This window comes from Argopecten irradians, chromosome 7 (genome assembly GCF_041381155.1).
Source record: "Argopecten irradians isolate NY chromosome 7, Ai_NY, whole genome shotgun sequence".
Taxonomy (NCBI): domain Eukaryota; kingdom Metazoa; phylum Mollusca; class Bivalvia; order Pectinida; family Pectinidae; genus Argopecten; species Argopecten irradians.
Window position 1 is genome coordinate 9733470 of NC_091140.1, and position 24876 is coordinate 9758345.

The 24876-nt window shown below is 36.8% G+C and overlaps 1 protein-coding gene and 1 long non-coding RNA gene across 6 annotated transcripts; both read left to right on the forward strand.

Moving 5' to 3' along the window:
• The first annotated feature begins 4077 nt into the window (after nt 1–4077).
• LOC138327499 (E3 ubiquitin-protein ligase RNF14-like) lies at nt 4078–16103 on the forward strand. The gene is made up of 7 exons (XM_069273632.1): nt 4078–4179; nt 8527–8731; nt 9123–9256; nt 10791–11243; nt 11710–11938; nt 12591–12763; nt 14399–16103. Exons 2-7 carry the CDS (start codon nt 8563–8565, stop codon nt 14582–14584), a joined length of 1344 nt encoding a protein of 447 aa, XP_069129733.1. The 5' UTR covers nt 4078–4179; nt 8527–8562; the 3' UTR covers nt 14585–16103.
• Nucleotides 16104–16129: 26 nt separating this feature from the next.
• On the forward strand, nt 16130–20632 carry LOC138327500 (uncharacterized). Of its 5 annotated transcripts, none has more exons than XR_011209057.1 (3): nt 16130–19209; nt 19612–19679; nt 19907–20632. It is a non-coding gene; the product is annotated as an uncharacterized lncRNA (long non-coding RNA). The 5 variants fall into 5 exon arrangements; XR_011209058.1 differs by having other exon boundaries at nt 16130–18973; nt 19008–19209; nt 19612–20632; XR_011209055.1 differs by having other exon boundaries at nt 16130–18039; nt 18076–19209; nt 19612–20632.
• The last annotated feature ends 4244 nt before the right edge of the window (nt 20633–24876 follow it).

Here is a 24876-nt window from a genome sequence, read left to right on the forward strand (position 1 = left end):
CCTAAAGTTTATGTTGTTTTGTTAATTACATAACTTTAATTATATTTTATTGTAATATGCTTTCTGATGATACCGGCTGAGGTGCTATCCCTGGTAAATAAAGTCGTCCCTGGTAGAAAAAATTCTTAACCTGATACCGGTGGGGACGCCCCCGGTAAATAAGGTCCCCGGTAGGAAAATTGACTTCAAACCAGATGGGTCCGCCCCTGGTAAATAAGGTCACCCCTAAATGCATGGTAGAAGTCTACCTGCAATATTTCTAAAGTATAACCTGATACCAGATGGGTCATCCCTGGTAAAATTAAGAGTAGAAGTCTACCTATATAACAAGTATATTTGTAGTCATACGAGTAACTCCCAAGAAGCCACATGCTAGGTTATTTAGTCATAGTTTAGATTGTAGGGTTTTATTTGTAAATTTCATAGTATGATTTAATTGCTTTTGAATTAGATAGATGTATCAGTAATAAAGCAATTGGAATATAATTTTGCCTCATTGTATTGTGTGTAAAGCGAAATAGAGTCACCGCTTTTGTATAAACAAGTTCTGTATATTTTACAATATATTTATTGATTAACACGTAACACTGTGCGCCTCAGTGGCGGCCTAATCTAACAGTATCCAAAGAACGATTATATATTAATATTTTCAAAACGTGAAAACACATCTTTATTGTGCTTATTTTTGTCCTTATGCAGTCTTGTAAATGCATTCTATACCTTTAGTTTCATGGCCAAAAGGACGCAATTCGAGTTGTCTTCGTGACCGGGCGCGATCGTGTATTTAACTTTGATGACAGTATTTTGATGGCAATATTTCTGCCATTTTGTATTATATGACCTTGCAACTCAAAACTGTTTTAGACATCGTTCCATAGTATATACCTACATGATAACTTTGATGACAGTATTTTGATGGCAATATTTCTGCCATTTTGTATGATATGACCTTGAAACTCAAAACTGTTATAGACATCGTTCCATAGAATATACCTACATGAATGTGCGACAATTGGCCATTTAATAGCAAATTGTAAATTCGCTGAGTTCCCGTTAAAATCATCCAAATGTATGTACCATATTAGTTCGTCTTTACGCTTTATGTATGTTAAGATGAGAGCCTTTGTGAAAAATGTGTAAAATGACCGACAAACTTGTCGATTTAGCTACCTACTGGGTCTAGACAGTGCCCATAATTGTGGTTTAGTTGATGTTATCTGTTAAATGTTTCTAAGTTTTAAAAGATTCTTTAAATTGCACTTTAATGGAAATGATGCAATAAAATCAACTGAATGGATCACTTCCTGTCGTGTCTCTGGACTTTCAAACTTCAAACTTTATTATTAGTCAATTTTCAAAAGACAACTACGGTGGCTGGGAGCGGACATGAAATAAATAAAATTATTGCGTGGGAACGAAATATTATTGCGTGGGAACGAAATATTATTGCGTGGGAGCGAAATATTATTGCGTTCGAACGAAATATTATTGCGTGGGAACGAAATATTATTGCGTGGGAACGAAATATTATTGCGTTCGAACGAAATATTATTGCGTGGGAACGAAATATTATTGCGTTCGAACGAAATATTATTGCGTGGGAACGAAATATTATTGCGTGCGAACGAAATATTATTGCGTGGGAACGAAATATTATTGCGTTCGAACGAAATATTATTGCGTGCGAACGAAATACTATTGCGTTCGAACGAAATATTATTGCGTTCGAACGAAATATTATTGCGTGCGAACGAAATATTATTGCGCGTGCGAACGAAATAATTATTTCGTGGGAACGAAATAATTATTGCGTGGGAACGAAATATCAACGGTTTACCTTTGGCTATTTCAAATGTGGCAGTCTGCAATTTCATATCAATATTCTTTGTAATTGGTCATTTAAAGTGGTTTTGTGTAAACCTTCTTAATAAGGTATATTTTATAAAGTATATTTTGCTTCGAAACCATTAATTTAAAGTTTATTGCATGTATTATTTGGATTTGTATTCTATTTCAGTATTTGCCTTCAATGATTTGCATTAAAATTGTAGAGAAAGTCATGTAAATTCATTGTTTTACTTTTTAAAATAGTTGACTAAGTATTGATACAAAACAACTTTCGTTGTAACACAATTGCACACATTCAAATGGAAATATTGAAGCATAATGTATTAAAGTCATATACACAGTAATATAAAAGCACATACAATGCTTTTATTTACGGCAGCGTGTTAGGACCAATATATAGTTTTATTTATCATGTCCATACAGATTATTATCTTGTACGTTTAACTTAGTATCTTTTTAGTATCTATTGTTACAGTATCGTGTACATTTGTACGTACGTATGCACAAACACTTATCTTGTACGTCTGTACGTACATCGTTGTATCATGTACGTACAGCCTAGTATCTTGTACCTACAAATTATCATCTTGTACGTACAACTTCATATCTTACAAATTATAACAATATCTTGTACGTACAAGTTTATATACTAAGTTGTTCATATGTACAAGATACTATATATATATATGCTGTACGTACAAGATAGATACAATTATAGACATGTATAGTGTCCCCTGTACGCCATCATAGGTACATGTATTTCATTAGATATATAAAGTATAATACAATAAACAAGACTTTAAATAGTTAAAAATAAGGAAAACATCTTTTTAGATAAGGTGCCGTTTCATAAGTTGTAGGCCATATCTTAATCATATTACTACGGTGGCATGATTACTGTCATATCATCCATGTATGATAATGAGTTCAATAGTTATTTCGTTTGAACGCAATAATTATTTCGTTCGCACGCAATAATTATTTCGTTCGCACGCAATAATTATTTCGTTCGCACGCAATAATTATTTCGTTCGAACGCAATAATATTTCGTTCGAACGCAATAATATTTCGTTCGAACGCAATAGTATTTCGTTCCCACGCAATAATATTTCGTTCCCACGCAATAATATTTCGTTCGCACGCAATAATATTTCGTTCGCACGCAATAATATTTCGTTCGAACGCAATAATATTTCGTTCGAACGCAATAGTATTTCGTTCCCACGCAATAATATTTCGTTCGAACGCAATAGTATTTCGTTCCCACGCAATAATATTTCGTTCCCACGCAATAATATTTCGTTCCCACGCAATAGTATTTCGTTCCCACGCAATAGTATTTCGTTCGAACGCAATAATATTTCGTTCGGACGCAATAGTATTTCGTTCCCACGCAATAATATTTCGTTCGAACGCAATAATTTTATTTATTTCATGTCCGCTCCCAGCCACCGTACACAAGAGCTAATGTTAATAGTAAAAATTATGCGACTTTAAATAAAATTTATTGTATTGTATTGTATTGTATTGTATGTATACGAAACCCGGGAACTCCGGTAAAACGCACCTTCAGTTCTCGTTAACTAATGGTCTCCTCAGTTCAGAAGGAGCGATTTTGACGGTGAAATTCCATCTGCTAAATGCTATCAAACATAGATTTAATATTCTCAGAATTACTCAGACTATCAGCAGATGTGAGTAAAACTGATACTTTTTAATCGATTGAAAATAACAGACAAAAAATGTAGAGTGTCGGGCTTTACTTCTAGACAAACGCACTTAGAACGATAACTCTGTATATTTTTCGGAAGACAAATATTTCCCGCTATGAACTGTTATTATATATTGAGTCCAATGTAGAGGAACATAATGTGTTCTTGTACTAGAAAACTACTTCTAAACTAACACTACTACTTTACTACTATCCAGTATTATTTTAAATTTACGGATAATTTTGACTGGTTTTAGTTTTAAATTGTAGTTTTGTTTTTAAATCGAAATGTACTGCAGCACAGTAAGACATAGAAGAACAGTTACAAATACATTTCAATGTATACACGCCAAGGACGTATATGTGTATAAATCCTTGATACACGCATAGCTCTTTTATTTCATCCAAGTTTATATTTTTGCTTTCTTGTCTGGTTGACATTTTCCGGATATTTAGACCGATGTTTAGTTAAATTTTATCTTCGCTTTTATTCATATCTCTCGCACGCTTAACTCGCTTTGATTATCATACAAGCATTTGAATGACACAGATGAAACCAACGATGTCAAAAAGAATTCCTATGGATTACAACATCTCATATTCGATTTAATAAGGACAGGTAATACATAATTAAATGAAGTCCGATCGCGCGATGTCCTAAACATTTTGCAGTTCACGCACGTGTATGTTGTTGCAATGCGTGACGTTCTAGAGCTGTTTGAGCTCGTTCAGTGTTGCGTAACATTTGGCAACACATCCCTCAACGCAAATGCAATGCTGAAACAGTATCCTAAGGATCAAGGATTTATAAGTGAGAAGGATTCGTGTCTGTCTCTTTACACTACTAAACACCACGCGAGACGCTTATGAACCGGGAATAAAAACCGTTTTTCTCAACAAATACTTGTCTTATCGAGTCAAACGAAACACCAATGTAAAGTAAATTAAATTTCACAACGTTTATAACTTGCTTTAAAGACGGAAGATTTAGAAGAAATGTCTTAAACTATCGTTAAAAAAATACGACCGCTCATGAAATGGCAGCACGCTTCAGAAAGTAAGACGGTAACCCTCGCACCCCCATGCTACATCAAAGGCTGCGGCGGCGGATATCAAAAGAAATCAGTCGTCGCCCAACGTCACGGTCAGTGCACAAACACAAAAGCGCCTGCGCTGTCTTTGCCTAAAACTCAGTGTGACATATCCTTCTCATATACGTCCTTGTAAGGATGTACACCTCTGAGAAGTCAAAATTTCCTTGTATTAAACGTTTTTTTTCTCATATAGATTTTTGGAAATAAGAGTTTCATACCTGCTCGGTAATTTTCTGTACGACCATGCAAGAAAAATATGATTTTATACTTTTTGGTAAAAATTATAAATCTCGCATTAAGAACATTTATGTACTCTACTCGCCCTGACACCAGACTTAGACATTATGACTACATACAAAATATTTCCTCCGAGAATCGCCACTTACCTTGGTCTTTTCAACAAATGAATAATTTATCTACTCATAGCTGTTATAATAAGTAACTTTATGTTGGTTCATTTGACGCACCACCTATACTCGTGCGCAGTAATACTGTATTTGTGTATAGTAATGTCTAGTCAGGTGAATAAAATCAGCCATATTGAATAACACGCAGGTGTCTTCGTTGTCTGTCCATGTAAGATTAAAACATGGTGTCAGAAGTGGCTTGTTATATGAAGTAAGGTCTGGAGCGACGCAGAAATTCACCGTCCATTGCAGCAATCAGAATAGAATACAACAATGGCGAAATTTCATGCACCGGAGGCCTTCGACTTCACATCACCGATTGAGTGGCCGGACTGGCTCCAACGATTCTCGAGGTACAGATTAGCCACCAAGCTCAATAAAGAAGAGGACATTGTCCAGATAAGTTCTTTGATTTATGCTATGGGGAAACAAGGCGAAAATGTTTTAAAATCACTCACATTCGATGCAGAAGGGGATGAGGGAAAATATGAAAAAGTAGTCGATAAACTGAACTCATATTTCATACCCAAGCGTAACGTTATACATGAATGTGCCATATTCCACATGAGATGTCAAGGCCCTACAGAGTCTATTGAGGCTTTTATGAGAGCTCTTCATGAACTAGCCGAGTAGTGCGATTTCGGACAAAACAGAGATGATCACATCAGAGACCGGTCAGTTATCGGCATAACAGACAAAGCAATTTCTGAAAAATTACAGCTGAAGTCCGACCTTACATTAGAAACTGCTTTACAAATCGCGCGTCAGGCTGAACAAGTCAAAAGCCAAATCAAAGACCAGCAAATAAAGGCAACTAATATTGACGCAATTAATAAGAACAAGAGGTGGCCGAAACGTCCTACAGGTCAAAAACAAAGCACAGCAACAGGGACTCAGGGTAGTAGTAAAAGTACACAGAGATGTTCACGGTGCAATAGAACTCACCAACGCGGAGCATGTCCTGCTTATGGGAAGAAATGTCACAAATGTAAAGGAACCAATCATTTCGCGGTATGCTGTAGGAGTAAACAGACAGTACAAGAGGTGGTACAACATGAACATTATCCAGAAGAATTCTTTTTGGGTTCTGTAAACAGTGGATTGTCTGAACCATGGAAGGTAATTTTACCAGTGTGTGGCTCATCTGTGACTCTAAAGATAGAGACAGGTGCTGACATATCAGTTATGTCTGAAAGGACATATAACCGTCTAAAAAATAAGCCTAAATTGGACAAGGGTGATAACACGGTGCTTCAGAGCCCGGGGGGCTGTCTGTCCATGTAAGATTAAAACAATAGCCATCAATTTCATCATGCATGCACATTCTATAGTGTCAAATCAGTAGTTTATTTTCCGCAACTTTGAATTTCCCTCGTCGTTGTCACCATTTTCTCGTGGTAAGCAAATCACCTTTAATTTCGACAGATTGCTTTGTTTGGGTAGATATAATCACAGGCGTCTGCTTCTGGTTTGATAAAAATATAATAACCGACCCCTACTATATGAACAAGGTGAGACACTCCAATACTTCAACTGTGGAACGGAATTGGAACTCTTCAAGCGAGCAGTTGCAAAAAGCAATCTGATTGGTCAATAATTCCGGTTCATGGAATGTCTCACCTTGTTCATATAGTAGGGGTAGGACATTGTATTTTTCCAAAACAAGATGCAGACGCCTGTGATATAATATTCATTTGTTGAATAGACTAAGGTTTAGTGGTGCTTCTCGGTGGTCAGTCTGAATTGGAGATGACCTGGCCCGATACCAAACGGTGTCGGCTTATTCCAGATTTTCGAGTACTACTGCGCTCTGGCCCAAGGCCAGACATCTGTCTGTCATAATGTCTAAGTCTGGTGTCAGGGCCAGAGTATCTTGGGCTAGTACTCTGCATGGACAACCACTCCAACATGTGGATGAGGCCAAATAGCTTGGCCTATAAATATCCAAGCAAATCTAAAATTGGACTCTCACATTCGAGAAATCTGTAATAAAGCCTACTCCACTCCACATAATCTTCATCCTGTTGAAGGTGGTCATTATGAAGTAGAAGTAGATGTAGAATTAGTTTAACAAATTAAAAAGGTGCCCATCTACTATTACATTAAAGACATATTAATCATTTTTAATTCAATGGCTATTTTTTTTCTCTATTAATCCTGCCAGTTTCCGTCTGATCCTGCCCAATCCAGTAAATCATCCAAGTCTATCTTTTTTTAATTCTTCATTGTTGATTTGTCCTAAATGGTATAGTTACAGTATGATGAATATACAAAGAAAAGAGAAGATTCCTTTCATTTTTTGTTCAATTGCATCAAATATGCTGACATTAGGCACCAATATCTCTCTGGTATATTCACAAAATATAATATCGTTGACGATTTAAATATCCTTTTATGGGGTGATCCTTCATTTGAAAATAAAATGAACGAGGAAATTTTTGTTTCGGTACAGAAGTTCATCTTTTACAGTAAAAGATTTTAGTAATTCATACCTTGTATAGTTTTCTTCTTTTTTCACTGGGGTTTCAATCAATATAACTTGTCAAACTACATAATTAATTCATAATTATAACTTTACATTTACTATCACAAAATTATTATTTTAAATGTCTGCAGTAGACGTATACGTAAATCATATAGATTTATCACTTAATTGAAAAGTAACTATAAAATTAATTGTCTATTGACAGTATATTTCTATATTAAACACTTAATGTACTACCAAAAAAAATATATAGAGAGAGAGAGAGAGAAATATCTCTACTTAAGTATAAATGTATTGTCTCACTGGTTGTTCTGTTATTGTGTATATGTCCATGTCAAAACGCCGTGCTTTTATTTCAGGAGAGGAATTAGTATAAGCTCTAAGCTTGTTTTCCCATCCTAGCTGTCTGTATGTATTGGTGTATATGTATGTATATATTTGAATAAATATTGTTTTAAACTAAAGAAAAAAAACAAAAACAAAAAACGACCACATGTAAAATATGTTTTAAATTGTATTTTTTGGTCTTACTGAATCATATCATTACATTTAGCTGCATGTACACTGTAGAATTTGGATGATGTAATTCTCACATGATACCAGAGACTACTGGTCATCCAGGTAGACACAATGTTTCTGTAGTTGATTACCGGCGACTACATATACGTATACACTGTAAATGTATATGTAACTGTGATAATGTAGAGAGATGTTATAAGTATTATCTCGCCTGTCTGGCTGAATGAAAGAGGGTAAGATTATTCAACTACTAACCAGCAAATACAATGTAGCTATAAAGATAGCTCAATCAGTAGAGCGTCTGCTGTTCAGGTCAGAGGTCCTTGGTTCGAACCCCGCATTGAGCACTACATATTTTCCTCTTGATCTGAGGCTGACCATCTGTTGTTTTCCCAATAGGTGATATTGAATTATTAATCAACATAGTAACCTGTTGTCTATTTCCCTTTAATTTCTTCTAGAAATCAGGACCTTACTATGGTTAGTTGAACCTTAAAATGACTGATTCAGAGCTTCAATCAGACGAGTTGTTAGCCTTGACCAGTATCTTTGATGATACAGTCTTATCTATCTCCCAGGAGGGTGAAGATGTTGGAGGGCAGTTCCTGTCAAGTGTCCATTTACCGGACACAACTATAAAGATTGTGTGCCAAAAAGAAAAAGGAGGTAACCTTTTCAATCTCATTTCTCTTACTCTGATAATGTTAACAAACAATTTAGCATTAATTTGTTTATCAAATAGTACGTAATGCATCAGGGGTCTTCTTCATCCTTGATCTCCAGGGGTTACAATCACATACACTCTCTTCTTGCTCTCTTCTAGGAAAAGAGCGTATAGGTGATCGTAACCCCTGGAAATGTTATATAGGTCTTCAGGAGGAAACTAGAGGACTTACATACAAGGTGTCCCCAAACTATGTGATATATTTGATACAGTAGATATATTTGATAGAGATTATAGATGATTTGAATAATAAATAGTAACAGTCAGTAAAGGTGTACATATAACTGGTCAGGTGTATTCCTATGTTTATATGTAAAGCAATTGCATTTCTAGGGAAGAATGAAGAAGAGGTCCATGAGGTGAAGTTCCTACCACCAGTTGTACTGAACTTCCAACTGCCTGCTGACTATCCATCCTGTAGTCCTCCACAGTTTACATTGTCCTGCAAGTGGCTCAACAGGAAACAGGTAATATACACATAATGTAGATGTACAAATCCAGATGTTACATGAAAGACATTATTTCCATCATCAGATGGTCAATATAATCAGTCAAAGCACCCCATTGATCTCCACCTGACATTGGCTCCTTCCCCACCTTGGATCAGACTGAATTTTGAAGTAATTAGCCAATCTAGTAAAGAATACAAAGCCACAACTATGTAATATTTAAGAAGCTCCATACTTTTTGGAAAATCCATGTCATTTTTTTTCTTACAGGTGTTATTTTCTCGCATTTTTCATGTAGATTTCAAATCAGTTAAGAAAAATGGTTGTTCTTGAACTACTTATTGTGATATTTGAGCATAAAATATACTATCCATGCAAATTTGCTGGCCGAAAATAGAAAAATTAATAAAATTATTTTTTTCTGCAATATTAGGGTGAATGTAGTCTTGATCCTGTTGATTTTTTGCCCTAAATTTCTAACGATAGATTAATATACAAGCCTCTTGTAATTTTACGTTATATCCCAGGACCGTTTTTATACGTAATTATCATATTTTGCCATATTTTCGCTCCAAAAAAATCAATCAACAGGCCAAAAAGGCAATGAAAACCCATGTCAATTTCACAATATCTGTATATGATATGCCCAAGGTAATATCACAATTTAGTAAGCTTGAAGTTTGTAACTCGCAACCCTACCTCTATTTTATCCAGTGCTAATTATATAAGATAGGTCATATTCAACTATTTATGAAAATCATGCTGCACAAAACATTCTACATCAGTTCATATGTTTTTGTGATATTATATCTGGTTTATGCCTGTTTGTTATTATGATTATCTTCAGATTTTGTGTTTTAAGGAAATCCGTATGCAATTTTTTTTTAGAATTACGGAATTTCGGTTCGGACGGATCCCCTCTTATCATTTATTGCGACGAACGTTACTTACTGTGTTTGAAAATCCATTCCCATGTACAACAGGGACTGCAAAAACTTCAGAGATATCATCTAATTTTCACTTTATTGCTTTCATTTGATTTATTTAATGAATTTAAACATTCAATATTATATGTATACAATTTTCACCTAGTATTGAAAAAATATCCAAGTGGAATGTCATAGCTTATCAGAACCATTCCAGAATTCAAAACAATCTCTGCAGGTTCCAGTATATATAGCGTCATATAATTGGTGCGGTTTTCAAAAGTATGGACCTACCTTAAATGACAATTCTTAAAATTTAATACATATACATTTTGATTAAGGATGTGTATCAAACCCATTGGTTAGTGTAGGCTTTGAACGTGACTATTTGCATGTGACTGTAAGTACCATGTTATAATACTATTTATAGGATATATAATGTGTACTGCTAATATGCACCAGTAGATATTTTAGATAGTACCATATATTTCTTAAAATGAATTTAAAGATAGATTTATACAGATATTATATGGCCTTTTGAAGTATTTTAACAGTGGTGAGTGTATAATTTGAACAAAAGTGTTTCTACAATTTATGTGACACCCATTGATCATTACTTTTATCAGTTGTCTGCCCTTGTCCACAAACTTGACACTATCTGGGAGGAAAACATGGGAAATGAAATTTTGTTCATGTGGACCAGTTTTATGGCAGAAGAGACATTGGAATTCCTTGGTTTAGAGTCCACTATAGACCTAACAAATGCCTTTGATAGTCGGAAAGGTTCCGACACAGAACCAAGAGCTATACAGGATATTGGTTCCAAGGATCTTCTCATTCCAACAGTGATAGACTATGACAAGCAAGAGAAACAGCGTCAGTTTGAGAAGACGATGTTCCAGTGTAAAGTCTGTTTCATGGACAGACAAGGATCTACTTGTATCAAGTTTCTAGATTGTGACCATGTGTATTGCAAGGATTGTATGAGGGACTATTTCACAGTGCAGATCACGGAAGGAAATGTAACAGCCTTGAGTTGTCCTGACGACAAATGTGAATCTCAGGCCCATCCATCTCAGGTAAATCACGCATGAACAAGTGCTTATATATTTGTACAATTGAATGAATAAGCTTGTTCAAGGTCAAAGGGGTCATTTGCTATATTTATAGGGGCAATCGTTTCATTTGAAACTATCTAAGGTAGTATAAATAGTGAGAAAACAGCACCACTTGACAGCATTTGTTTATGCTACATTAATTTTCTGCACCATTTGGTAATGATTACATTGTAAAATGTGCAATCAATTTTGTACCTAGTATGCAATTCATGCTTGGAACTTAAATATTTTCCTGACGTTTAAAATGCCATTTCCTAATAATTTTGTGCTATATGAACAAGAGGTCTAAGAATTTCTTTAATGTGTCATTATCATTAGGTAGCAGGCCTAGGGAGGGATTCAGGCCCAGTGGGTCCACTTTTAAATGTTAATTATTTCATCTGTTGTCAGGCAGATAATCAGTAATATCCTTTGTCTTTCTGTATAGGTAAAGGACCTTGTCAGTAAGGAGCTGTTTGACAAGTACGAGAAGCTATTGCTCCAGAATAGTCTCGATATGATGGTGGATATAATGTACTGTCCACGTCCTGCCTGTCAGTACCCTGTCATGCTAGATCGCGAGAGTAACATGGGGACGTGTCCGTCGTGTAGCTACGCCTTCTGCACATTGTGTAAACTGGTGTTCCATGGCAAGTCTCCGTGTCGAGTTAAAGCAGGTGAGTATTAACATTACTTACCGACAGTGTGTAGGTGATTAGGGGTGTTGGGTACTGGTAGTCTATTCTGTATTTGATGATAGCTAGACTACAAAATATTTCATTTGTTTGCTGTATACATATATTTAGTACATCACATGATAATTACTAGGAATGCGATTGGATAACAGTCACGGTCTATTTTGCGACAGTTCCTTGTCCTTCTTGACTACTGGAGACTATACCTGACTACGGGAACTATACCAAAGTATATTCCCCCCGGGAATGAGCACGAGACCAAAAACATGACGTCATAATGAATGTCATGTGACATACTAAATCCATTATGGCCCTTTCATTCGGGAACAGTTCTTCTATAGTGTTGTCTGGTGAAGTGTAGTCCCCTCGTCTTTGACTCAGAAAAGGTCATAATAGAAAAATAGATTTGGTAAACGTAATCGATAAAAGTCAATGGGAAAAATATTTGATATAAAGTGTGAATGATGATGGAAGAAAGACCAAAAGAAATACAACTGAAGTTACATGGTACACAGGAATGATAGAATACAGCTATTTAACAAATAGTATATAATAATTCAAAGTGGTCCATGTAAGATTTACTTTATCATTGACATGAAGTTGTTAGTAGTCACACTGTTATATGTTCTGACAGATGGCCTTAAGAAGCTGAGGGAGGAGTACCTGAATGCTGACGAGGAGACCAAGAGGTTCCTGGAGAAGAAGTATGGTAAAAAGACTATAGAGCAGGCTCTAGAGGAAGCCTTCACCAATGAGTGGATGGAAAACTTCGCCAAGAAATGCCCCGGGTGTGGAGCACAGATACAGGTAAACTATCTAATACTGACATCAATGGTACTGTACAGCAGGAAAGTCATTTACAAACATTAATGACCTGCTGCCTAAATGTTTCCACGTCAACTGTTTTGGTTATGAATGCAGTTGCTTTGGAAAGCATTGCATTAGGTTTTGATTAGTTTATGGTCCTATGAACAGCCAATGTCATTTAAGTACATGTCAGGTTTAGATGTTTGAGGTAAGCCTATAGAAGACCCGAAGGTAAGCCTATAGAAGACCCGAAGGTAAGCATATAGAAGACCCGAAGGTAACTAAGCCTATAGAAGACCTGAAGGTAAGCCCATAGAAGACCGGGAGGTAAGCCTATAGAAGACCCGGAGATAAGCCTATAAAAGACCCGGATGTAAGCCTAAAGAGGACGCGTAGGTAAGCCTATAGGAGACCCGTAGGTAAGCCTATAGAAGACCGGGAGGTAAGCCTATAGAGAACCTGGAGATAAGCCTATAGAAGACCCGGAGGTAAGCCTATAGAAGACCCAGAGGTAAGCCTATAGAGGACCCGTAGCCTATAAGCCTATAGAGGACCCGGAGGTAAGCCTATAGAAGACCCAGATATAAGCCTATAGAAGACCCGGAGGTAAGCCTATAGAAGACCCAGATATAAGCCTATAGAAGACCCGGAGGTAAGCCTATAGAAGACCCAGATATAAGCCTATAGAAGACCCGGAGGTAAGCCTATAGAAGACCCAGATATAAGCCTATAGAAGACCCGTAGATAAGCCTATAGAGGACCCGTAGATAAGCCTATAGAAGACCTGGAGGTAAGCCTAAAGAAGACTGGGAGGTAAGCGTATAGAGGACCTAGACATTAGCCTATAGATGATCTGGAGACAGGCCTATAGAGGACCCAGACATAGGCCTATAGAGGACCCAGATATAAGCCTATAGAGGACCCAGACATAGGCCTATAGAGGACCTAGACATAGGCCTATAGAAGACCCAGATATAAGCCTATAGAGGACCCAGAGACAGGCCTATAGAGGACCCAGACATAAGCCTATAGAGGACCCAGATATAAGCCTATAGAGGATCCATGACAGGCCTATAGAGGACCCAGACATAGGCCTATAGAGGACCCAGACATAGGCCTATAGAGGACCCAGATATAAGCCTATAGAGGACCCAGATATAAGCCTATAGAGGACCCAGAGATAAGCCTATAGAGGACCTGGGATATGTCTATAGATGACCCGGAGATACAAATTGTAAGCAACTGCATGACCAGTAGTCAGTATCTGTCATGTTCAACTGTGATAGGATTCAAACCTTGTGACCTAGAGGTGGAGGGCTTGTGGTAGTATATGTCATATATCAGGATATATATCTTAACCACTCAGCCACCATGGCCTAAATTGGAAAATATGGACCCATATTCTGGTTTAAGTAGACAAATATTATATATAAATGGAAATGTTTAAATTTGTATGACAGAGTTTGGAGAATGAATGGAGCATATTGAATACCAGTAGGACAAATGAAAGCTATCGAGTGAGGAAGCAAAAGAGACCTTGGCCAGACTTTTGCTCGCTCTGTCTGTGGTAATAAAATCCACAAAGAAATGAAAACTAAATACAATTTAAAACAAAAACTTTGATTTTCTATGCAGAAAATGGATGGCTGTAACAAGATGACATGTATGAAGTGTCGTTCCTATTTCTGTTGGCTGTGTATGGCTGAGCTCTCCCGAAACAACCCCTACAAACACTTCAGTCAGCCTGGTAGCAGCTGCAATAATCGCCTGTTTGAGGGTATGGACGAAGATGATGAGTTTGATTTTGAAGATTTTCTATAATATGTTCATTCAAATGTTGCCATCTGTTCCTTGATTTGTTATATGAATTTTAGAATCATTTTATTCGGTAGAATGGAAAACTAAACAGAGATTTTGTGATATTTATAAGACAATCATTTGTATAGTTTTAAATGTTATTCTGTGCTAAAAGCAGAGGAAAATACTGGAGACAGCTTTTAAGTTAGCATATTATGATCAAATTTGATGTTCTTGTTTAGAATAAACATTAGATATTTTAAATACTGTATTCACTGTAATTCTTAGCATCCAGGATAATTCTTATCATCCAGGACACTTAAATGTTGTTTAATCCATGGGATAGGGGTTGGGGTGTTTATAATATTTCAACTCTTTATCATAAAGATGGTAGGTATGCTTATATGAAGGAGTGCTGATTACGGTATATACAGTACCAAGTTAAGTTGAAAGTTGAATTAAGATTTAAAAAAAGGCCTTGGCTGAAATTGATTATTATCAATTTATGGGCCATTCAAAGGTCAAAGTTGATTGTTATCCTAACATTTACATTGGTTCCAGCTTATTGTTTAAGTTAATTAGATAACACATAATGAGTTCATTATTTTATAATCTTCATGTATTTATTATGTTTATGCTTTACATGTTATGAAATTAAACAGTGTAATTAGTCCTTGGCTAATCTTAACCATGACTTAAAGCCTGGTTAATTTCTCATTTATTGCTTTGAGATTTGCTCAGCATTTGTTTTTATTTCCTGTAAATAAGAATAAGTTAGTGTTGTTTAACAAATATGATCGCCTTTACACTATATGAAGATACCTAATTTATTATGATTAAACTTAAACATTCAACTTAAGTAGAATTGCTCAAGTGATAGTTGTGGGGAGTTCAACTCCCTGATGTCCTGCACGTTTACAGTAGGATAAGGGATAAGTCTTCTTAAAGTTGTGCTTCAATTTATTTATTAAACTATTGTCTGTGATGATTTTGAAAATGCCTTATACCCAGTTAGATGTTATCTACATGTACTTGCTTTATAAATGCTTCCTTTGTCCTCCAGAAGGTACTAGTTTTATTGTGGTCAATGAAAGAGAGTGTTATAGTACATTGTAAGACTATAATCTTCTAGTTGGAACAATTGAAATGGAACATATCAAATATGAATATGTTATTGATTGTTTCTATACATTACAAGATAGGAGTTCTATTTAGGTCAGTTTTCCAGAATAAAATAAAATCATGTTGCTAGATTGATATTTTGATAAGTGAGCCATTAATATGCTTTTAAAAAAATAGCATAAAATTGTGCTTTGCATTTAGTTATTATAATTCTTGATATTTGTTAGATATCTTATATCCGCGGTGGCCGAGTGGTTAAGATGTCCCGACATATTACCACAAGCCCTCCGCCTCTGGGAAGCAGGTTCGAATCCCATGTGGGGCAGTTGCCAGGTACTGACCGTTGGCCGGTGGCTCCGGGTACTCCGGCTTTCCTCCACCAACAAACCTGGCACGTCCTTACAAGACCCTGGCTGTTAATAGGACGTTGCATTTAGTTATTATAATTCTTGATATTTGTTAGATATCTTATATCCGCGGTGGCCGAGTGGTTAAGATGTCCCGACATATTACCACAAGCCCTCCGCCTCTGGGAAGCAGGTTCGAATCCCATGTGGGGCAGTTGCCAGGTACTGACCGTTGGCCGGTGGCTCCGGGTACTCCGGCTTTCCTCCACCAACAAACCTGGCACGTCCTTACAAGACCCTGGCTGTTAATAGGACGTAAAAATAAACAAACCAAAAAAAAAAAAAAATATATCAAATTATTAAAGTTATATGTGCCACAATTTTCGTACTCACAAATCAAGAAGCGCATTATGTTACTTATAACCAAAAATTTAATATTTTTTTTAGAATCGCTTTACTTCCAATCCATTGTTTTAATATTACAAAGTCATATATTGTTTAGCTGGTTATTTTTGTGGGGAGGATATTTTCATGATTTTATTAGGATAGCAAAAATTTATGGAAATAATTGAAAATGAATCTTTGGTATTGACATTAAATCATTTTAATCATGAATATTATTTATGACATAAAGAATGTCTACTATGGACCATTAAATGACGTTAAAGCCTTTGATATTACTTCAACTAAATTTGATTAAATTTATCATCATTTATATTATCTCTTATATCTTTTAACTCATTCATAATTGAGATTTGAGGACACAATTAGGTACTTCTAATTCAAAGACCAGGTCAGTCCATTGTGAAATTTTAGGGATGAATGAGTTAAGAAAATTTGTTTTTGTTGTGCTACTGGTTCTATTTGTATGGCAGATGATGCATTACATATTTCAGACAAATATACATACATAGTAAGATTAGTAACCTCTATGTAACAAATGATAAAATACCTCATTGATTCAACTGGCGTTAACATGAAAGTACTTTGTATTGTGTAGTAATACTACATAAACAACCAGCATAACTATGTAAAACTATGTCGAAATCAGGAATGAAAACCAATGCAGATACATAGCTATTTGTTATCCCCAATGAAGTGTTCATTTTTTATGGTAACAGGTTATTACCTTATAACTTTATGCTTTATCATTGTTTCACATTTGCCAAATTTAGATGAAATATGATAGTATTGTATATTAATATGGATGCTATTTGTGTATAGGTAACATTAAGCTCTGATAATGATACCATTACAGGACTCGTTACAACAGTCAAATTCCATTCATATGAGTGTTTGTTACTGAAGCATGATGTTTGAATACCTCTCTTATCCAGTGAAAGTTGTTTCTGATGAAGGTTTGTGTGTGTGTGGTCAGTGTTTCAGATGAAGGTTTGTGTGTGTGGTCAGTGTTTCAGATAAAGGTTTGTGTGTGTGGTCAGTGTTTCAGATGAAGGTTTGTGTGTGTGGTCAGTGTTTCAGATGAAGGTTTGTGTGTGTGGTCAGTGTTTCAGATGAAGGTTTGTGTGTTTGTGGTAAGTGTTTCAGATAAAGGTTTGTGTGTGTGGTCAGTGTTTCAGATAAAGGTTTGTGTGTGTGGTCAGTGTTTCAGATAAAGGCTTGTGTGTGTGGTCAGTGTTTCAGATGAAGGTTTGTGTGTGTGGTCAGTGTTTCAGATCCAGGTTTGTGTGTTTGGTCAGTGTTTCAGATGAAGGTTTGTGTGTATGGTGAGTGTTTCAGATGAAGGTTTGTGTGTATGGTGAGTGTTTCAGATGAAGGTTTGTGTGTATGGTGAGTGTTTCAGATGAAGGTTTGTTTGTATGGTGAGTGTTTCAGATGAAGGTTTGTGAATCTGTTTGTTGTCAGTGTTTCAGATGAAGGTTTGTGTGTGTGGTCAGTGTTTCAGATGAAGGTTTGTGTGTGTGGTCAGTGTTTCAGATAAAGGTTTGTGTGTGTGGTCAGTGTTTCAGATGAAGGTTTGTGTGTTTGTGGTCAGTGTTTCAGATGAAGGTTTGTGTGTGTGTGTGGTCAGTGTTTCAGATGAAGGTTTGTGTGTGTGTGGTCAGTGTTTCAGATGAAGGTTTGTGTGTGTGTGGTCAGTGTTTCAGATGAAGGTTTGTGTGTGTGGTCAGTGTTTCAGATGAAGGTTTGTGTGTGTGGTCAGTGTTTCAGATGAAGGTTTGTGTGTGTGTGTGTGGTCAGTGTTTCAGATGAAGGGTTTGTGTGTGTGGCCAGTGTTTCAGATGAAGGTTTTGTGTGTGTGTGTGGTCAGTGTTTCAGATGAAGGTTTGTGTGTGTGTGGTCAGTGTTTCAGATGAAGGTTTGTGTGTGTGGTCAGTGTTTCAGATGAAGGTTTGTGTGTGTGGTCAGTGTTTCAGATGAAGGTTTGTGTGTGTGTGGTCAGTGTTTCAGATGAAGGTTTGTGTGTGTGGTCAGTGTTTCAGATGAAGGTTTGTGTGTGTGTGGTCAGTGTTTCAGATGAAGGTTTGTGTGTGTGTGGTCAGTGTTACAGATGAAGGTTTGTGTGTGTGGTCAGTGTTTCAGATGAAGGTTTGTGTGTGTGTGTGGTCAGTGTTTCAGATGAAGGTTTGTGTGTGTGTTCAGTGTTTCAGATGAAGGTTTGTGTGTGTGGTCAGTGTTTCAGATGAAGGTTTGTGTGTGTGTGGGCATTGTTTCAGATGAAGGTTTGTGTGTGTTGTCAGTGTTTCAGATGAAGGTTTGTGTGTGTGTGGTCAATGTTTCAGATGAAGGTTTGTGTGTGTGGTCAGTGTTTCAGATGAAGGTTTGTGTGTGTGTGGGCATTGTTTCAGATGAAGGTTTGTGTGTGTTGTCAGTGTTTCAGATGAAGGTTGGTGTTTGTGGTCAGTGTTTCAGATGAAGGTTTGTGTGTGTGGTCAGTGTTTCAGATGAAGGTTTGTGTGTGTGGTCAGTGTTTCAGATGAAGGTTTGTGTGTGTGTGGTCAGTGTTTCAGATGAAGGTTTGTGTGTGTGGTCAGTGTTTCAGATGAAGGTTTGTGTGTGTGTGGTCAGTGTTTCAGATGAAGGTTTGTGTGTGTGTGTGGTCATTGTTTCAGATGGAGGTTTGTGTGTGTGTGGTCAGTGTTTCAGATGAAGGTTTGTGTGTGTGGCATGTGTTTCAGATGAAGGTTTGTGTGTTTGTGGTCAGTGTTTCAGATGAAGGTTTGTGTGTGTGTGTGGTCAGTGTTTCAGATGAAGGTTTGTGTGTGTGGTCAGTGTTTCAGATGAGAAGGTTTGTGTGTGTGGTCAGTGTTTCAGATGAAGGTTTTGTGTGTGTGGTCAGTGTTTCAGATGAAGGTTTGTGTGTGTGTGTGTGGTCAGTGTTTCAGATGAAGGTTTGTGTGTGTGGCCAGTGTTTCAGATGAAGGTTTTGTGTGTGTGTGTGGTCAGTGTTTCAGATGAAGGTTTGTGTGTGTGGTCAGTGTTTCAGATAAAGGTTTGTGTGTGTGGTCAGTGTTTCAGATGAAGGTTTGTGTGTGTGGTCAGTGTTTCAGATGAAGGTTTGTGTGTGTGGTCAGTGTTTCAGATGAAGGTTTGTGTGTGTGGTCAGTGTTTCAGATGAAGGTTTGTGTGTGTGTGGTCAGTGTTTCAGATGAAGGTTTGTGTGTGTGTGGTCAGTGTTTCAGATGAAGGTTTGTGTGTGTTGTCAGTGTTTCAGATGAAGGTTGGTGTTTGTGGTCAGTGTTTCAGATGAAGGTTTTTGTGTGTGTGGTCAGTGTTTCAGATGAAGGTTTGTGTGTGTGGTCAGTGTTTCAGATGAAGGTTTGTGTGTGTGGTCAGTGTTTCAGATGAAGGTTTGTGTGTGTGGGTCAGTGTTTCAGATGAAGGTTTGTGTGTGTGGTCAGTGTTTCAGATGAAGGTTTGTGTGTGTGGTCATTGTTTCAGATGGAGGTTTGTGTGTGTGTGGTCAGTGTTTCAGATGTATGTTTGTGTTTGTGGTCAGTGTTTCAGATGAAGGTTTGTGTGTGTGGTCATTGTTTCAGATGAAGGTTTGTGTGTGTGGTCATTGTTTCAGATGGAGGTTTGTGTGTGTGTGGTCAGTGTTTCAGATGAAGGTTTGTGTGTGTGGTCAGTGTTTCAGATGAAGGTTTGTGTGTGTGGTCAGTGTTTCAGATGAATGTTTGTGTGTTTGTGGTCAGTGTTTCAGATGAATGTTTGTGTGTTTGTGGTCAGTGATTCAGATGAAGGTTTATGTGTGTGGTCAGTGTTTCAGATGAAGGTTTATGTGTGTGGTCAGTGTTTCAGATGAAGGTTTGTGTGTGTGGTCAGTGTTTCAGATTCAGGTTCGTGTATTTTCTTGTGTTTTGACGATAATTATTAGTCATATAAAACATTGCCACAGTTATAGTTGTGGGGGTGCTAGAATGCTAGTAATAAATTGAGGGTACCGAAACTGATATTGAAGTCTCTTTTAGATCTAAAGCACAAGATGTTGTTACATAATGGTGTTTCTTGTTATAGTTTTATGACTGTGTGTAGGAGATTGAGGAGAAGACAGCTATTTTAACATGCAGACATTGTATGTGTGTTTATAACTTTTGTTTCTGGCTTACATATACAATAAACGGTTTTGTTGACGATATCAGATTATTTGTTACTGTTTCTTTTCTTTTCGTGAATCTACACTTTATTTCGAAACACAAAGATTGTTATTCTGCTCTGATGACTTAGCTCAGACACGTAAGATGGCTATTATACAGAACATGAAATGATACTCAAAAATGGAGTAAAAAGGCAACATTGTATACCGTCGGAGTCATGACTTGTGTCAAAAACAAGTGCGATCACACATTTAGTAATGGACATTATAAGAAAGTATTGGGTATACTTGTAGTACTTTGATGAGTCAGATGTCTTTTGTTCAGTGTAGACATAGAGCAACTTGCGAGGAGATACAGAAACAACTGTATTATACAACTGTATGATAAATTATACATTCCTTCATTAATCTTCTGACATACCTGAGAAGTGGAAACTTTACATTTATTTTGATCATAAAAGAGACCCAAAAATGTAAGATTATTAGATTGATAATACATGTATAATATATTTTAAACTCATAAAGCTACAAAAGAATGAAGAATATTTGAAGACAATGAGTTCTAGAATCTAGGTTTTACACTGTTATATAAAGTTGATTTTTGTTGCCATCAACTACACTAGAAGACATTGCTTAAGAGTACTCTCCTTCAAATATAAAGTCCTATTTAGCATCATCCATGTGAACGTATCAGACGGCTCCTTAGATTAATATGATGGGCGATATACTATGTAACTCTCAGTATTAACGTTAAATTATTTCAAAATCGTCAGGTGTATTTGAGCAATTAGATACCATCGTCCTCATATGCACTGGATAGTACGATTATATCTGTACAGATTGGAAACGAGCCAAACTGAATGACTCGTAAAAGATATTTTCTTCAGTTAAGTTAAATGACTTCTGGTCATAATAAGTGGTATGGGATAAAGATTATTATACTAAATGCATTCCGCCCTGTATTTAAATTTGATTTGAAAACATATGTTTAGTAGCGATCCGGTTTTAAAACTCGCATAATGCATGTAATGTTAATAACGCTCTGACTGATTAATGTAGTGAATAGGAGAAGGGATGATTTACAATAAAGGGGTTATTTCTTTACTGATTTAAAAAAAAGTTTATTTCGTACGTATGGTTGTTTCTTAAAAGAACCAGTAATACGTTGCAAAGCATTTTACACATACTTTTGTTCTGTTGTGTCAGAATATAAATCAGCTTCGCTAGCCAAGAGTATTCAGTCCGATACTCTCCCTGAAAGTAGCAGGTGGAGTATTGATCTGAATACCCTTGGCTAGCGAAGTCGATCATAAATAGGACTGCATGAATTAGAGGGCTCATTAATTTGTATCAGAGAATTTTATTTTCATCATCAGATGGTGGGCTATTCAAATCGCCTTTCGTCTGTGGTCCGTCGTCCGTCCGTCCGTCCGTCCGTTAACAATTCTTTTTACCGCTATTTCTCAGAAAGTACTGAAGATATTTTTCTCAAATTTAATATGTAGGTTCCCCTAAGACCCTAGTTGTGCATATTGCATTTTGGGACCGATCGCTCAACAAGATGGGCGACTGGCGGCCATCTTGGATTTTGATACTTAAAGTTTGTTACCGCTATTTCTCAGAAAGTACTGAAGGGATCTTTATCAAATTTCATATGTAGGTTCCCCTAGGACCCTAGTTGTGCATATTGCATTTTGGGACCGATCGCTCAACAAGATGGGCGACTGGCGGCCATCTTGGATTTTGATACTTAAAGTTTGTTACCGCTATTTCTCAGAAAGTACTGTAGGGATCTTTATCAAATTTCATATGTAGGTTCCCCTAGGTCCCTAGTTGTGCATATTGCATTTTGGGACCGATCGCTCAACAAGATGGGCGACTGGCGGCCATCTTGGATTTTGATACTTAAAGTTTGTTACCGCTATTTCTCAGAAAGTACTGAAGGGTTGTTTCTCTAATGTCATATGTATGTTCCCCTACGACCCAAGTTGTGCATATTGCATTTTTAGACTGATTGGTCAACAAGATGGCCGCCAGGAAGCCATCTTGTATTTGGATAGTTATCGCTATTTGTCTGCAATTACTGAAGGGATATCTCTCATATTTCATGCATGGTTTCCCCTTGGGCTTTAGTTGTGCATAGTACCTTTGGGACTGATTGGTCAACAAGATGGCCAACCTGTCGCCATCTTGGATTTAACCGCTGATTCTCAGAGAGCAATAAAGCGATTTGTCTTAAATATCATATGTTGTATATTTGCAAAAGTTTGAAAAGCAGGGAAAAGATCCTTCTTTCCATTGTCAGACATAGATCATTCTATGGTGGGCGCCAAGATCCCTCTGGGATCTCTTGTTCAGTTTATGTTTTATACACAGATCATCCGAATAGGTATTATACATCTTTTGAGCATGTTTGGAAGACTCATTTGAGAAAAAGGCTCTGCAAGTTTATTTTACGATTATCATGATTCCAGCTTGAGTTTGGACACTGATCAATACCTGTTTCACCTACGAAACAATATAAATCACCAATTAATGCTTCATACGAGCAGTAATAACTTAAATTTTCTCATACGGGTGTTAGACGGATTTAACGCCATCCTCGATACTCAAGGGGTTCCGATCACTTACTATTTCTACACCCCTGTACTATCTCATAGTAAAACTGAAGGCAGCTCAGTGGAAAACATCTGAACCAATCACAGGCCAGCAAAAATAGCCTTTAAGATTACAGAGTGGTCGACGTCCAACTTCAAAGTCACAAAGACAACCACAGTGTACCGTTTTATGGCTCTTTTGATGTGCGTCAAAGGACTAAATTACCTGTTCTGTTCTGTTGCCTCCAGTTTAACTATACATTTGTATATATATGAGATAGTCCAGGGGTGTAGAGATCGTAAGTGATCGGAAGCCTTGAGTATCGAGGATGGGAAAATTAGAATCATCACTTTTATACGTGTTTAGACTATGGTGTGTCGCGACCAGTACCCTCGGAAACCCAACTCCGCTGCGTTTAATAGACACTTTACAATCGTAAGGATATATTCTATGACTAATGTAAGTGTGACAATGTATTCAGACGTTTGGGAGTATCGACGAAGTAAAAGGAATTTGATATTGTTGTAAGACGCCCATATAACAAAACAGAAGCGAGAACCTAAGTACTTTAGGGGCCCATTAACACAATAATCACCGATTCAACAGATAATTTATTTCCGTTTCTGTTGTCTTTTTGTGTGGAATTATCTGATAAAAATATCCGAGATGATGACCGCATTTTGTTACAGACTTCTGTAAACAAGTCACCAAAGCGTGTCCTGTCTTCGATGATAGTCGTCGAAGGCAAGAGTATAGGTGCTTTTTCGGCGGTTAGGTACACTTCTGATAAAGTTAATCACATTCAATTAGTAAAGTAAACTGAAATCTGGTCAAAATGTCCTTTGCATTGTCAGAACATTGTCGGTTACCAATGTAAACGGAGCGTAGTAGAATTCGGAGACTATATGGTTTCCAAGGATGACGGGAAACAAGATGAAAAACCTATTATTTTTACAAGGTTTTGCTAATTTGCGTCTTCAGTTTAACAATGTATTTTAAGCATAATGATTTACTAGATTTTTCATACTTTCCGTGACTTTGCGTTAAAGTTCTTCTTTCATCTCCTCTTGAGGTAAAAGTAACATTTTTGGATATTCTTCATCAAAGAGATAGACGGCATAAATATATCACACGTATAATTTGTTCCGATTCATATTTCCGTGTTTATCTACTGTAAATGTCCATGTTAATGTATCGTATGCGAACTGCATCAACACAAGGCGAAGATTTTACCGGTAATGTTCTCGGGGACGATATTTCGCAGTTTGACGTGACATCACTGATGTCACGAGAATTTATTGCATTCGAAAAAAGTGTTGCGCAAATCAAAATGTACTCTTATCGCAAGTATTGTACATGGTAGATATCTTATCTATATCATTAATTTTATTTATTTTATTAAAATAATGCCCTATTTACAGTCAGAATCATGTAAGAACGGCCTCCCATGCATGCGGTGTGTTGCGTGTGTGTAGTGCGAGGTGCGTGTTTTGGGAGACTGCGGTATATTCATGTTTTTATAGTGCTATATCACTGAAGCATGCCGCCGAAGACACCAAGCATGAAACAGAAATATGTTTTGTTTCTTTTCCCTATCTTTTTTTCTTTAGTCTGGAACTCATAATATATCATTTTGCATCGTCAATCCAGTACAAAAGATTGCACATTTTTTATTAAGCTAAAATCGCTGA